Here is a 14,624-nt window from a genome sequence, read left to right as displayed (position 1 = left end):
TTTCCTATCAATATACAGACCATGACAGAAATGACAAACAAAATGAAAATGAAGCTAGAAGGATTACTAAAGCAAGGCAAGGAGTTCGGAAATGTGTAGAGATACAACAGCATGTACTAAACAAAATCTCACAGAACCAAGAAAAACATTTCTTGGCAGCTAGCAGTAATGATCTCTATAAAGTCACTGAACAACACTTGTTGTTTGAGATCCAAAATACAATAAATTTAATTTTTTTTTAAATGTTAACTGTTTAATACTGTCCAATTATTCCCCTTACATTAACTGCTTGAACATTGTAGGCATATGTTTTTAAGTATTACGGTACTGAATTTTATTTATATGTAAGTGTATACTACTATTTATGAAAATGAAATAAAAACAATATGTTCTTTACAATAAACTACAAAAGATTAAAATGGTTTGTGATTTCTTTTTTCCCTAATCAATTTTAATACAAAACAATTGCACAAAAAAAAGTTAGCAACTTACAGCTGTCAGTACAGCATCTCTGTATCAAACATATTTGAAGAAAAAGTTAGGTGTTTCATTATATTTCTTTTTTTATATTCTATTCAAATTATAATTAGATAAGAGAATTTGGTTTTTGCTTTGTTCTAATAGGCCAAAGTCAAAAGGGAGAACAGAAGGACGGACAGACAGTCAAACTAGGTTCATAGACCCTATAAAAAGTAAAAACCTCTGTACACTATGTCCTACAGTTGTTAAAATATTAAATTAACGAATGAACGGACAGACACTAACCAGGCTAAATTCAACAAACTTGACAATTCAACTTTATTAAGTGGGACAGACAAAAGTTCAGCGTTAATGTGAAAAATATAGTACCATATTTGTCTCAGAGAAGAAAAACATAGAGAATTGACAAACACACATTAAAACTTTTTATTTAGGGTTACAGTTTATTTTGAGGAGTGAAGTTAAACCAGAATACCAGACTGATGTGGCATACATTAGCTTTTTTGCATGTAACAATAACATAGTCTTCACTTGAAATATAGTTATCAATTTGTAAACCAAGTACTCAATGAAATCATGACTAAGGATAGCCTAATCATTAAAATTACTTTGTATTTGAAATGTATAATGGATCATGATGAGCCACCATAAGGCACTGTCATCGGCATAATAATAGTTTGCAATCATTATCAATACAAATAGACATTTGTGTCAACAGAGTCCAGGACAAAACAAAGGAAACAAAACACCGAAATGGATGGAAAATGTCATTTATTATTAAATGACGAAATAACTAAATATATAATGTAAAACTACTGTAATAATAACAAAGGGGGCAGCCACCATTACATTATGTAGATTATGGTATTGATATTACATCTAATACCTTACATTACGTGAAGGCTGCCCCTGTTGAAAATATAGTATTAACAATTAGCATTCCCCATTGTTATATAGATAAACGCACCATTAATATACTTGTAAAATAACCGATAATATAATATAAAAGTTATAGGTCTATACAGAATCGTAACTAACATATCGTAGAATTAATATACATAATCAAATTGAGATATAATTATTATGGGCACACACGCCGTGCCCACGAACACATAACAAAAATTAATAATTAATTAATTCTATCATAAAACGGTGGAAAGAAGCGGTGGATGGAGGGAACAACAATTTATTGACGTGTTGGTCCGAAGGAAGGCAAAAGGAAAAGAATGTACATTACTAAAACACTTATACAAAATATCCCCTGAACGCCAATGGGTCAAAGACATGACCTTCTCGAAGGTAAAAGCCATTAAACACTATACAAAATATTCCCCCTGAACGCCCTTGGGTCAAAAGTACACGACCTTCTCAATTAAAAGCAATAACAGAACCCTTGGGAACATTCCTGAACTCTATCGACACAAACCCATCTTTCATTTGGTGAAAAATGTTCTTTTGTGTCAACAGAGTCCAGAACAAAACAAAGGAAACAAAACACCGAAATGGATGGAAAATGTCATTTATTATTAAATGACGAAATAACTAAATATATAATGTAAAACTACTGTAATAATAACAAAGGGGGCAGCCACCATTACATTATGTAGATTATGGTATTGATATTACATCTAATACCTTACATTACGTGAAGGCTGCCCCTGTTGAAAATATAGTATTAACAATTAGCATTCCCCATTGTTATATAGATAAACGCACCATTAATATACTTGTAAAATAACCGATAATATAATATAAAAGTTATAGGTCTATACAGAATCGTAACTAACATATCGTAGAATTAATATACATAATCAAATTGAGATATAATTATTATGGGCACACACGCCAAAAACCCGACTCGCAGAGAGGGTTCCGCCCAGAAAAGTATATCGAAATAAATGCATAGGTTTGTATCTGTTTAGTTAATAGACCCAGAGCTGTGCTCAATAGGTCTGCCTGAACTACGAATGTTGTAATGAAAAGACATGCTTTGCGAGCCACAGCTCAAACAAATACATTAGTGCGTCGGTATTAGTGAAAGCAAAATGTAAATCTGACATGGTGGGACTATTCTCTCTCTTTTTTTTTTTTTTTTTTTTTTTTTTTACAGAACCCTTGGGATTATTCCTGAACTCTATCGACACAAACCCATCTTTCATTTGGTGAAAAATGTTCTTGTCATTATTATTATAACAAATAAAAGGGGAATCAATTTAAATTAAACAGGTTTTTATTTAAAATTGATTCAATTAATCTCCTTACTAATATTATTTATCGTAACTCTATGAAATTGTTTATAGAAAAAGTGCCACAATTATGATCATGCGCCAAAAAAAATGTCTAAGAATAAAAAAATAGCGACATATACAGTAATGTAAATCGTTAAAATATAAGTATAATGAAAACAGATAAGGTCTAAGAGGAACTGATTCTTTCTATAATACTGTACAACAATAAGACATCAGACAGAATCATTTATTTTAAAGATCTTCAATTTGAGTTTGTAGATTCTATGAAAAATGTAAACATTAATTCAATGAAACTATAATATTAAAATATATTATTGTTTGTTATTAAAAAAATTAAACATCTTTAACAAAAGTGGTATATCTTTAAAATCACAATATGCACCTAAATAAATAGGTTTGTATGACTTACTTGACTAACAAGATGGATATTGGATCCTGCTTCAATTAGAAAATGGCAGATATCCTTGTGTCCCTTTCTACTAGCAATATGCAAAGGTGACATTCCATACTGAAAATGTTAAGTACAGATGTTATACAAAGGTAGATGTATTGTTACTGTATTAAAAGACAAATTTATCAAAATGTAGTTGAAAATGATAACTGTATGATCATTGCTAATTTACTTACTTTTGGGGTAAAAATCATTTTTTGGTTTAAAATAATTTCTAAACCCCACAAACTTCCAAAAAACATAGCAAACCCCATCGAACCAATATAACAGCTACTGTTTCGTGTAGTGTATCATACACTTGATTAAACTACTTATTTTTGGGTATACCAATACATAAGTAGACGGATAGCTAAAAGTTTGAAAATATTACACAAAAATACATAACAGATATGGATACACACTTCAAAATTAGATTGTAAACCTACAAATTCATTCAAAAATTATAAACGTGAACACAAACAATTAAAAAAAACTGCATATTAAAATTAAAATATACAGTTTTAATTAAACTGAATAAGGCTATTACTGTATGGAAATGGCTTAATAGTATCAAATATCTTTTATCTCCAATAATCTAGAATTATTCCACTCTATCACCATATAATTTATTTTTTAACAACTTTTAAATAAATTGTTATTGTTCAATGTTTATCAAATTACTTGATGATTTAATAAACTCAAGAAATACTATTCTAGAACAAATTTAACTCCATAGTATATACTCCATATATGTATATTTCTACATTAGTTTATATTAAGTACACAAAACAAGCCTCTGCTTTCAAACTCACATTGGGTTTTAAATTTTAGCTAACAAATAGAAACTATTTTTTCGTCACATTTACTGTAGAACATTTGATTTAAAAAATGTTGTACAGTATTATGAATAAAAAGTTAAATTGGAAAGTTCTGTTAATTGCAAGAACTTTAGAGTTGGCAACGTTCAATTTAAGATTGTAAATATCAAAACAGTAGGCCTATTGAAGAATTTGGAATAATAATAATAATAAATAATTAATAATTCAAAGTAGATTTTGAATGTGAGAAATATTGAGGATGCTGATTTATTCTAAAAAGAAATAAATGGTCTTTATTTATTTTTTCTCACTATTCAATTTATGGGGTATCCTATAAAATATGCACCTAGCTTTATTGTACAGTTTTAAAAAGGCAAAAAGGAACATGCAACAGGTTTCATAAGAAATAGATGATTCAATGCTTTAGCAAATCAAACAATTGTTAAAAGCACCAGGGTATTTACTGTTTTAGATGGTTTGTAAAAGGGCGTGTTTGCGAGAGAGGCGTTTATTTGAAAGAGGCATTCATTTTTTTTATGGTAGGCTGTATAATGAAATAAATACCCCTAGATATGAAGAAAAAAAACACAATTAATATAAAATAGTGAAAAAATACATTAAAAAATAGATCAAGTATTTGGTAATTATGTAGATCATGGAAGATAATGAATTCTACTAAAAATAAAAATGAGTTACAATACAATATTGTGTGTATGCATAGGATGGGGGTAGTTTTCAAACAATGTTCTATTTGGAATGTTTATTTTTATTTTTATTTTAGGATGAGGGAGAGGGAGATTTATTCAAATAAATACGGTAATTATTTTTTAATGTATTAATGATTCAGTGTACAATGTGCAAAATGTACAGACTTCACAACTTGGAAATATATATATATAGAGAGGGATAGCATGGCCAAACTACAGATGTTGGTATATATAGGGAGGGATAGCATGGCCAAACTACAGAAGTTGATATATATAGGGAGGGATAGCATGGCCAAACTACAGAAGTTGATATATATAGGGAGGGATAACATGGCCAAACTACAGAAGTTGATATATATATAGGGAGGGATAGCATGGCCAAACTACAGAAGTTGATATATATAGGGAGGGATAGCATGGCCAAACTACATAAGTTGATATATATAGGGAAGGATAACATGGCCAAACTACAGAAGTTGATATATATAGGGAGGGATAGCATGGCCAAACTACAGAAGTTGATATATATAGGGAGGGATAACATGGCCAAACTACAGAAGTTGATATATATATATGGAGGGATAACATGGCCAAACTACAGAAGTTGATATATATAGGGAGGGATAGCATGGCCAAACTACAGAAGTTGATATATAGGGAGGGATAGCATGTATATTCATCATGCGAGTTTGTTACCCGAGTGCTGAATGACTGAATTGTCCCCTATTAAGCAATACTATAAATATTCTTGTTTTCTATTATCTTATCTATATCTATTCTCATACTTTTGAAAAAGAACCCCCCTTTAAAAATCCTGGCTACGGGCTTGAGTAGTTTACTATAAATATCTTACAAGTCAATATTCTTGTTTTTTTATTATCTTTATCTATATCTATTCTCATACTAGTAGTAGAAATATACATTGTCAGGACATTTTTTGAATTATCCAAAAAATCAGAAATCTTTTTTTTTTTACGGAAAAGCAGATGATGAAATGAAATATCAAGAAACTCCCATGATTATCAGGAGAGGTCTGAATTTAATTAAAATTTTAAAATAAAAAATTGAACTCTTACGTAAAGCTATATTATTTGTAATATAAACATCTAGGCCTACTACCTACATACAACAGAATAATGATGTATTAATAAGGGCACGTCGGCGAGAAAGTTCGTTTCGTTGTTGGTTCTACTCTGCCTAGCCTAGTAGCTGGGATAACTTCTACCGAAAACAACAGGCCTAAAAAAGGACATGCAAAACATTGTTAGCCTGTACTGGGAGAGATGTAACGGTGTACTTGTAATGCAGAATCCTCTCGGTATAATTCTCCCTCAAAAATAATAACAATCAAATGTTCGGTCCACATCATTGTTTTGTTGATCGTCGATCGTCAATCGCCCAAATAAACAGCATGCTCTGTGAGTGAGGGTTACCATACTCTAGAGGTCAAAGTGTTGTCAATAATCGATATTTGTGTTGCAGCTCAAAACTGTTCCGGTGTCGGTGAAAACAAGAAATTATCGGTTAAAACATGCAATGGATTGAGTGTTTTTAATCGGTTATTTTTAATCGGTTATTTTATTTTGCACCGTTTTGCTGCACAAAAATAATCGATTAAAAAAATAATCGGTTAATAATCGATTATTTCTGCTGAGCAGAAACAGGCCCTATAACAAAAAACTATAACATTTGCCAAGTTTAAGCTTAAAGGTATAAAGTGCTCAATTAAAAAATAGATTTTAAGAATAAAATATTTGAGATCTAAAACTAAAATCAAGGTATTACTATTACATATATTTAATTACTTTGTTTATCTTTCCTCATTTGCATACTTTTATTGTATTATTATTGTTTCCCTGTGAAATTATTGTCATTCCTGATGATCATGATGATGATGATCCAATAAAGACGGAAACCTTGAATCATATCTTTCTTCTTATTATTTGGAGACATTTAAATGTTTAATAATTAAATTCATATATTGCTATTTATAAACATTCCTTGCACAACTACACTATGTTTGGTAGAACAAATGTTTAAATACAAAAAAAAAGTGTAATTTTTTTAAACTGTAGTTTTAATGTACATGCTTGTAATCATTTTCATATCTGTAGTTATACATATCAGGGAATAAACATGTTACTATTGATACTACTCTGCCTATTCTTACAATAATGTAGCTGTCAAAATATGCAGTGAATTAGTATTACATTAACTTTTACTTGTTTGAAATGTTAAATAATATAAAATGACTTACTTTATTTTTAAGGTTCACATTAGCTCCAGCATCCACCAATATTTTGCATATGTTTATATTACCAAATAATGCAGCCAACCCCAATGCTGATGTACCATCCTATTGAAATATTAAAACATTAAAATGTCAGAATTGTGTTAATCCTGCAAAATGACTAAGCTATCATATGTTCTGGTCAATTGATCTTAACAAACTTATTTTCCATCAAACAACTGAATTATTATTTTTAATATAGCATTGAAATGTGCAAAGCCTATGGTGTAAATGTTGTAAATCTACATTCTAGTCCAGATCCCTATGTATTTTCGTGTGCAGATCATGGGGAAAGTGTAAACATTGTGTTTTATGAATATTTGAATCATGCTGGTTATAAAAACCCATGTTGTCAAATTTCTAAAATTCATCTTTGACCTCTGACCTCAATTTGAATGTTTTGACCCATTGAAAACAAAATGATCATATCTTTGCAACGCTTAGATTAAATGAAATAATTTTAGTGTCAAATTATTTGGGAGATGCATATTAATATTCGTTCTAATGGAAAAGTTTGTCCAAAAATGGCTGGAAGTATGATTTTTGGCATATTTGACCTTTGACCTACATATCATATAACTCCGTAACTAATAGTTGGACAAACTTTAAATAGGGCTCAAATTAATCTGAAGGTATATGTTTCTATTCAGTCCTATAAGAACTTTTACAAGAAAATGACCCGAAATATTTTTATATATTCTATTAGTTACGGAGTGCGTGAGCTATAAAAATAAACAAAAGCGGTTACATTTTATCTTTGGACTCTGGAGTTATATAAGTGTATAGCATTAGGTACAAAAGAGCACCTAAACTGTTTTGTTTTGGTATTAAGTGCACGTAGTCTTATGTCAGAATTCATGAGGGCAAATTGTTTGTAAAAAGGATGTGTTTCAACATCAATGATACTTTTTATTTGTTTTAACACATTTTCGTTATACAAGGATTCAACATCAGGTAAGTGCTCTCCTACTAGTCTAATTGCTCTATTTCCTATTCGATTACGTTAAATTTTATCTTTTTGCATTGTATTACCATAAAAACAAACATTACAAAAAAGTATTACACTGAGAATTACAGAGTTATAAAACAATTTAAGTATAGTTTTGTCAATTTGTAGGTACTTCATTTTTCTTAAAATAAACCTCCTTTGGTTGGCTTTGCATGTGGCTTTATTTACATTGTTTATCCAATTTAGCTTATTGTCAATTATACAACCCAGATATTTGTACTCATTTACTACTTCAATCTCATTTTCATTTATAATCAGAGGTTCTAAGGGTTCTTTAATTTTCCTAAAATCAATTTGCATTTCTTTTGTTTTCTTTATGTTTAGTTTCAGGTTGTTATTGCAGCACCAGTGATAAAAATCACATCCTAGTTGTCTATAGCTTGTTTCATCATTGCCAGTAATGTATCCAGTGATGACCGTGTCATCTGCATATTTTACTATACAACATTCATTTGAATTGGCTCTGAAACTGCTGGTGAACAGTGAAAACAACATTGGGGAGATAACAGACCCTTGTGGCGTGCCAATGCTAACAGTTCTTTTATCAGATAAAATACCGTTTAGTTTAACATACTGGAACCTTTTTGTTAAGAAATTATATATCCATGAAGTCAATGTGTCGTTTACGTTCATTTCTTTAAGTTTGCTTACTAATGAACCAGGTTCAACGGTATTAAAAGCACTAGAAAAATCTATATACAAACATCTTACATATGATTTAGGCACATCTAAATGTTGGTAAATATTATGTAAGTGGAAGAGCACAGCATCTTCAACACTTCTATTACTCTGATTGGCAAATTGGAGAGGATCGAGAAAAGAAATTGGTCTTATCAAGCAACTGCCTGAGTACAATCTTTTCTAGGCACTTACCAACATTGGATGTGATAGCTATTGGCCTATAGTCATTAAGTTCCTTGGGATTTTTTTTCTTAGGAATTGGTAAGATACAGGCCGTTTTCCATTGGTTGGGCACTGTACCACTTGCTAAACTCTCATTAAAAAGTTTGGCATATATCGGTGCCAACTCCTACCTTGGTTGCAGTATTTAATAACACGATTTCCAATTCCATCAGGGCCAGTACTTTTACCAGGCTTTACTTTGGCGAATACATTACCCACATCAACTACATTTATGACTGCATTGTTTACTTCATTTTTATTTTTGGTAACTAATATCTCGGATTCAAAACGACAGAAAAAGTTGTTTAAGTCATTAGCGAAGTTCTCACTTCCATGTACACGCAATATGGTTTCTTTGTAGCCAGTTAGTGTTTTAATTGCTTTCCATGCTGCTTTAGGGTTTTTGTCTTTAAATTTATTTTCTAGTGTTTTTTTGTATTTCAGTTTGCTATTTTTTATATACTTGTTTATTTCCTTTTGAATTTCTTTGACTTTAGGAGTATCTTTTCCTCTATGCGCTATACGCTTATCTTGTAACAGTTTCCTTAGTTGGTTAGAGCTCCATGGTTTTTCATTTGCATACATCTTTTTTTTTTGTTACTTTAGGTATAACCATATCAACACAAAAGGATATGTATGCTGAGATTGTAGATACACTTACATCAAGAGTATCATCATCATCGAGCATAATATCCCAATCAGTACATGCTAGACAGCCACGCAACTTTTCAACCACCTCTGTACTCCACAACTGCTGTTGTATAACTACTGGGTTTTGACTGTTTTAATTTTGACTTGTATTTTGGCATAATTGTATATTGTTATGATCAGAATTTCCAAGTTTTGAACAGATTTTGCTTGTGTATGCTTTTTTCACATTGCAGTAGCTTAAGTCCAGTGTAGCACTGCCTCTTGTTTCTACAGAGATTGCTTGTTCATAAGTAGGTAGCACATCCTTCAAAGTGCATTTGTTGAAGTCTCCTAGAATTATTTGTGGAGCGTCCGGTGCCATTGTTTCATACCGGTGAACAGTACTGGAAATAGTCTCACTCGCATTATCAATATTTGCATTTGGCTGTATGTAGCACACTGTAAGGGAAATTTGAGAAAATTCTTGTGGTAGATAGAAGGGTCTTGCACTTATGGTCAGTAATTCTATATCCAGCGTACAGAGTTGTTTACGTATCCTCCAGTTACTACACCATGCTTTATTTATATAAAAACATACTCTACCGACTCTACCGTTTTATCCACTCTAGCTAATTCAAAATTACTTAGTACTAATTCGCTGTCAATAATATTATTATTAAGCCATGTCTCTGTGAAACACATCACTGAAACTTCTCTGTATTCAAACATGTGTTTAGAACATGCTCGGAGTTCATCGATTTTATTTGACGGAGATCTCACATTTCCTAAAATCATCGATGGAAGTGGAGGTTTAGACTTACGTTTTCTAAGGCGCTTTCGAATACCTCCACCTTTACCCTTTTTCCTTAACTTGACTTCCCGTAGAAACTAACAATAGCCTTCAGGTTTCGGGCTATCGTGACGCCTGAGCCGCAACAGTTCATTCCTGGCGTAGGATATTGCAATTGATACAGGCCTAGGCCTAGACATATTTGATACAGAAATCGGCGTGTACAAACAACTCAGAAGAAGACAGACGCATGATATAAATAAATAAAAGTAAATTATGTTTTTTTTTCAAGATACATCACATTAGTCAAAATACATTTCCTTCTCTAAAAAATAATCATCTTGTACAGTAGACTACCTACAGGAAACATTAATAGGATTTATGTACAGGGTAATAAAAATGACTGGAAAATTCATTAAAACATAATAAACATTTGGTAGCCCAACATACATTTTAGTAAATTCCTAACATGTTAAAAATTAAAATTACCATTTAAGTGTCCTCATAAAAAATACAGCTTTGTAATTGTCTAAAAGTTGATTTAAAGTGAAAATACAATTTTACTGTCTTTTGAGGATTAATATAACTTGTTAGAAAATAGTGCTAAAAAAATATATTTATATTTTTCAGTAATGTCAGTCCAGTTTAATGATTATCCATAATATTCATTTTTTTTAATAGTATTAGAATGAAGTAAAGTTAAATTATCCCATGTTCTGTATTTATAATTGAGATACTTTAAAGATGTATTGTCCCTCAAAAACATGAAACATGAAGATTAAAATAATTCAGAACATGACCATTGTCTAATATGTACTGAAACGACTGCACTTTGATTATATGTAACAATTTCAGTATCTGCAGGATGAGGATAATATAAACACAATTAAATATCTTTGAAATGATTCTGAATATAGGAGACAAATTATAATAACTAGAGGCTTCGCTCACGCACCCTCCAGTGAGTGTACCCAAATGGTTCTCGAAAACATGGCCAACGCCTCTGGAATTAGAGGCCCGGGTGACACATATGCATATGACTGATGAGTAATGCATGTTGATTTTGTGATGTTTCATGGTGGTCTGTAAATTATGTACGCCAAAAATATCGCTTCCAGGGCAATGAAAAGTTCCTCAATATATTTAATTATTTGTAAACGAAATGTACATTAATTCTCCTGTAGTCATGTAAAAACTTACAACAATTGGTACTAATCATAAAAACGTAAGATGCAATTAATATAATAGTAAAGAACAGTATACATAAATATATATTATATTATTATCTAAATGTTACACACAGGAGGAAACCGTTAATAGGGGTCATCAATCACTGAAACCGTACCAAGAGACCAAAAGCATAGTTTATCAAGTGGGTGACAGGGTGAGCAGTGCTTTAACATTTGTATCACAATAAATCATGACAAGAGCATCTTGTTAATTTTGGAACAAAATGATCAAATAACTTTCGTAGCCTACTTATATATCCAGGCCCGTAACCAGGTTTTTTTTTTTGGGGGGGGGGGGGGGGGGGGTTCGCCCCCTTTTACCAGCGAACCACCCCTCCTCTCCCCTTGAAAAACAAAGGCCCCACTTCTAAAACTGTGCATTTAATTATCAATTATAGCAGATTTTTTGTTCATTTTACTGAGCGTGAGATTGAGAGATTGTTGAGAGATGATGGTTATAAATATTATATTATGACAGAAAAATTGACTAACCAATCGCGTGCTTCGGCTGGGTTTTTCAGGACGCACAACATCACATTCAGTTCAGTTCAATCTTTTTGGGCCCAATTGTACTTTTATCATGCATTGTAACAACATAATTTATGTATTTATACATTTTTCCTGGAAATATTTTTCATTAAACCATGGACCTATAGGTCCATGATTAAACCAAAGAATTTCAATTGTGTAAACTTGAATAAAAATGGTGCCGAGTTAAATTGGTACATGTACGTAGGCCTCCTACATATGTGTTTTTTAATGTTTATAGTAGGACAAGAAATTATTTAAGAGCCTAATATAATGTACTTTGTTGTAACAATAAAGCTGTATTTCAGTACTATTAACTTCCATACTGTAGTGTACTATATAATTTCTCTGCATAACTCAGATTTTAGTAGGTAAAAATGTCTGTGTAAGCTGATTAAAACAACCGAAATTGCTCTGTCGAGAGCCAAAGCTTCCAGGGGCCTTCTTGCCGGTCCCCAGCCTACAGTTGCTCGCTGCGCTCGCAAAATCACATTGTAGGCCTAGTTTACGTAAAAGTAAAGGCCTTCAACAATAAATAAATAATTAGTTACTAACTAATTAAGTACTACTAACTAAAATCAAATTGTAATTAGACGTAAAGTAAAAGCCTGTCATTTCAGCCTCCCTATTTCATAATTCAAATTATATCAAGAGTTTTCATTTTGCCGTTTATTTGCATTTTCTGGACTTATCGACAAATAAAAATATTGAATTTCGCCACCAACGGCCATTTTGCGGGAAGTTACAGGACCCGGAATCCAGTTGAACAGCGCGAGTGTGTGAAAATACCCTGTGATTCCACAAATTTCGATAGTAAACGCTAAATGTTGTCGTTGTAAAAGACAAAAATTTTATCAAATCTACGTTTCAACTAGAAATATAATAAATATACATTATTTATACATTAATTTATATCCTTATTAAGAAAATTACTATGAGTAATCCTAAAACGATTACAATGAAAGAAATAATAACTGATGTTTACCTCATCCTGGACGTCCTGTGCTTCACATTGAATTAAATATTGACAGATGTCAACAGGATTGCTTTGGTCTATATTTGGCATCTAAAAACATGTGAACAGATAGTATATTAATACAGTATTCAATTGCATTAATATCATATAAGGAATTATCACAAGGAATATAGAATAGACAACAGTGATCACTTGTATGTTATAGTAATATAGTCATTATATAGTAGTCAAATAATATATTAAGATAAATTTGACCTCACAACCACATAATAATAAAAAGTGCCAGTCAAATGAGCAAATACATATTATTAAGAATATGATGATATATTTTATACAAATTTATTTACTAATACAAATAAGTCACTGTCATGGGCAACAACTTAGTTTGTTAATTAGTACTTATTTTATTTCTCTTTTGTTTCCAAAGCATTAATTACTTTTAAGTTAATTGTTGCTAGTTAAAATTTATTATCTTAAAACAGTAATAAAGCTACAGTACCTACCTCAATGCCAATTGAAGGTGCATTTAGCAACACGTTCTTTAATGTATTATCCTAAAACAGTGTAAAGCTACAGTACCTACATCAATGCCAATTGAAGGTGCATATAGCAACAAGTTCTTTAATATATTATCCTAAAACAGTGCCAAGCTACAGTACCTACCTCAATGCAGTTGAAGGTGCATATAGCAACAAGTTCTTTAATGTATTATTCAAAACAGTGCCAAGCTACAATACCTACCTCAATGCCATTGAAGGTGCATATAGCAACAAGTTCTTTAATGTATTATTCAAAACAGTGCCAAGCTACCTACCTCAATGCCATTGAAGGTGCATATAGCAACAAGTTCTTTAATGTATTATTCAAAACAGTGTAAAGGTAACAGTACCTACCTCAATGCCATTGAAGGTGCATATAGCAACAAGTTCTTTAATGTATTATCCTAAAACAGTGTAAAGGTAACAGTACCTACCTCAATGCCATTGAAGGTGCATATAGCAACAAGTTCTTTTTTCAGTTGATCCATTGTACTGCAATTGATTTACAAAAAACAAAGCAAAAAAGGGTTAACAATGTAATAACATAAAAAAAGACAATTTCTCAATTTAAATAAAGGTTTGTAGAGTTTATAGAGTAAACATGATAGTGCATTAATAAATACATAAATACTACAAGTGCTAAACATGTTGGAATACAGTACATATACAATCCAATTTCTACTCTATCAACAATTTCTTTAAATAATGCTTCCTCTATCAAATAAAATTATAACATTATTTAGACCTACAAGTGCTATGTACGCTTACAGTGGTAATGCTAACATAAAAGAAATCCAAAAAATCTAATGCAACGTTTCCTCTTCAAAAGTTGAATGCAAGTGGTTGTTGTACAGAAGACCAAACACTTTTATATCATTATTTATATAGTGATAACAAGTACAATTCAATGGATTCTATACCAATTACAACATAGCATGACAATAGTGTTTCCTTTGTTTTTATCATTTAGTTGAACGACAAACCAACATGAATTACCATTTTAGGTAAAAAAGCAAACAAGGTTTGCAATATTATGTTCAAAATGA

General features: G+C 31.2%; 1 protein-coding gene across 1 annotated transcript; it reads right to left on the bottom strand.

The window, feature by feature from the left end:
* Window positions 1–2,621: 2,621 nt before the first annotated feature.
* LOC140044148 (uncharacterized) lies at window positions 2,622–13,129 on the bottom strand. The gene is made up of 4 exons (XM_072088626.1): window positions 13,049–13,129; window positions 6,942–7,040; window positions 3,139–3,237; window positions 2,622–2,990 (listed from the first exon to the last, which is right to left on the bottom strand). The coding sequence occupies exons 1-4, from the start codon at window positions 13,127–13,129 to the stop codon at window positions 2,961–2,963; spliced, it is 309 nt and encodes a 102-aa protein (XP_071944727.1). The 3' UTR covers window positions 2,622–2,960.
* Between the last annotated feature and the right edge of the window lie 1,495 nt (window positions 13,130–14,624).

Source organism: Antedon mediterranea, chromosome 3 (genome assembly GCF_964355755.1).
Source record: "Antedon mediterranea chromosome 3, ecAntMedi1.1, whole genome shotgun sequence".
NCBI classification, from domain to species: domain Eukaryota; kingdom Metazoa; phylum Echinodermata; class Crinoidea; order Comatulida; family Antedonidae; genus Antedon; species Antedon mediterranea.
Note: the sequence above shows the minus strand (reverse complement) of the source record. Positions and strands in the feature narration are given on the sequence as shown.

Coding starts and splice junctions, on each gene's coding strand:
- LOC140044148 (XM_072088626.1), bottom strand. CDS start 13,129: ATGCCAAATATAGACCAAAGCAATCCTGTTGACATCTGTCAATATTTA. Junction 7,041..13,048: donor CACAGGACGTCCAGGATGAG/GTAAACATCAGT, acceptor ATATTTCAATAG/GATGGTACATCAGCATTGGG. Junction 3,238..6,941: donor ATGTGAACCTTAAAAATAAA/GTAAGTCATTTT, acceptor TAACATTTTCAG/TATGGAATGTCACCTTTGCA.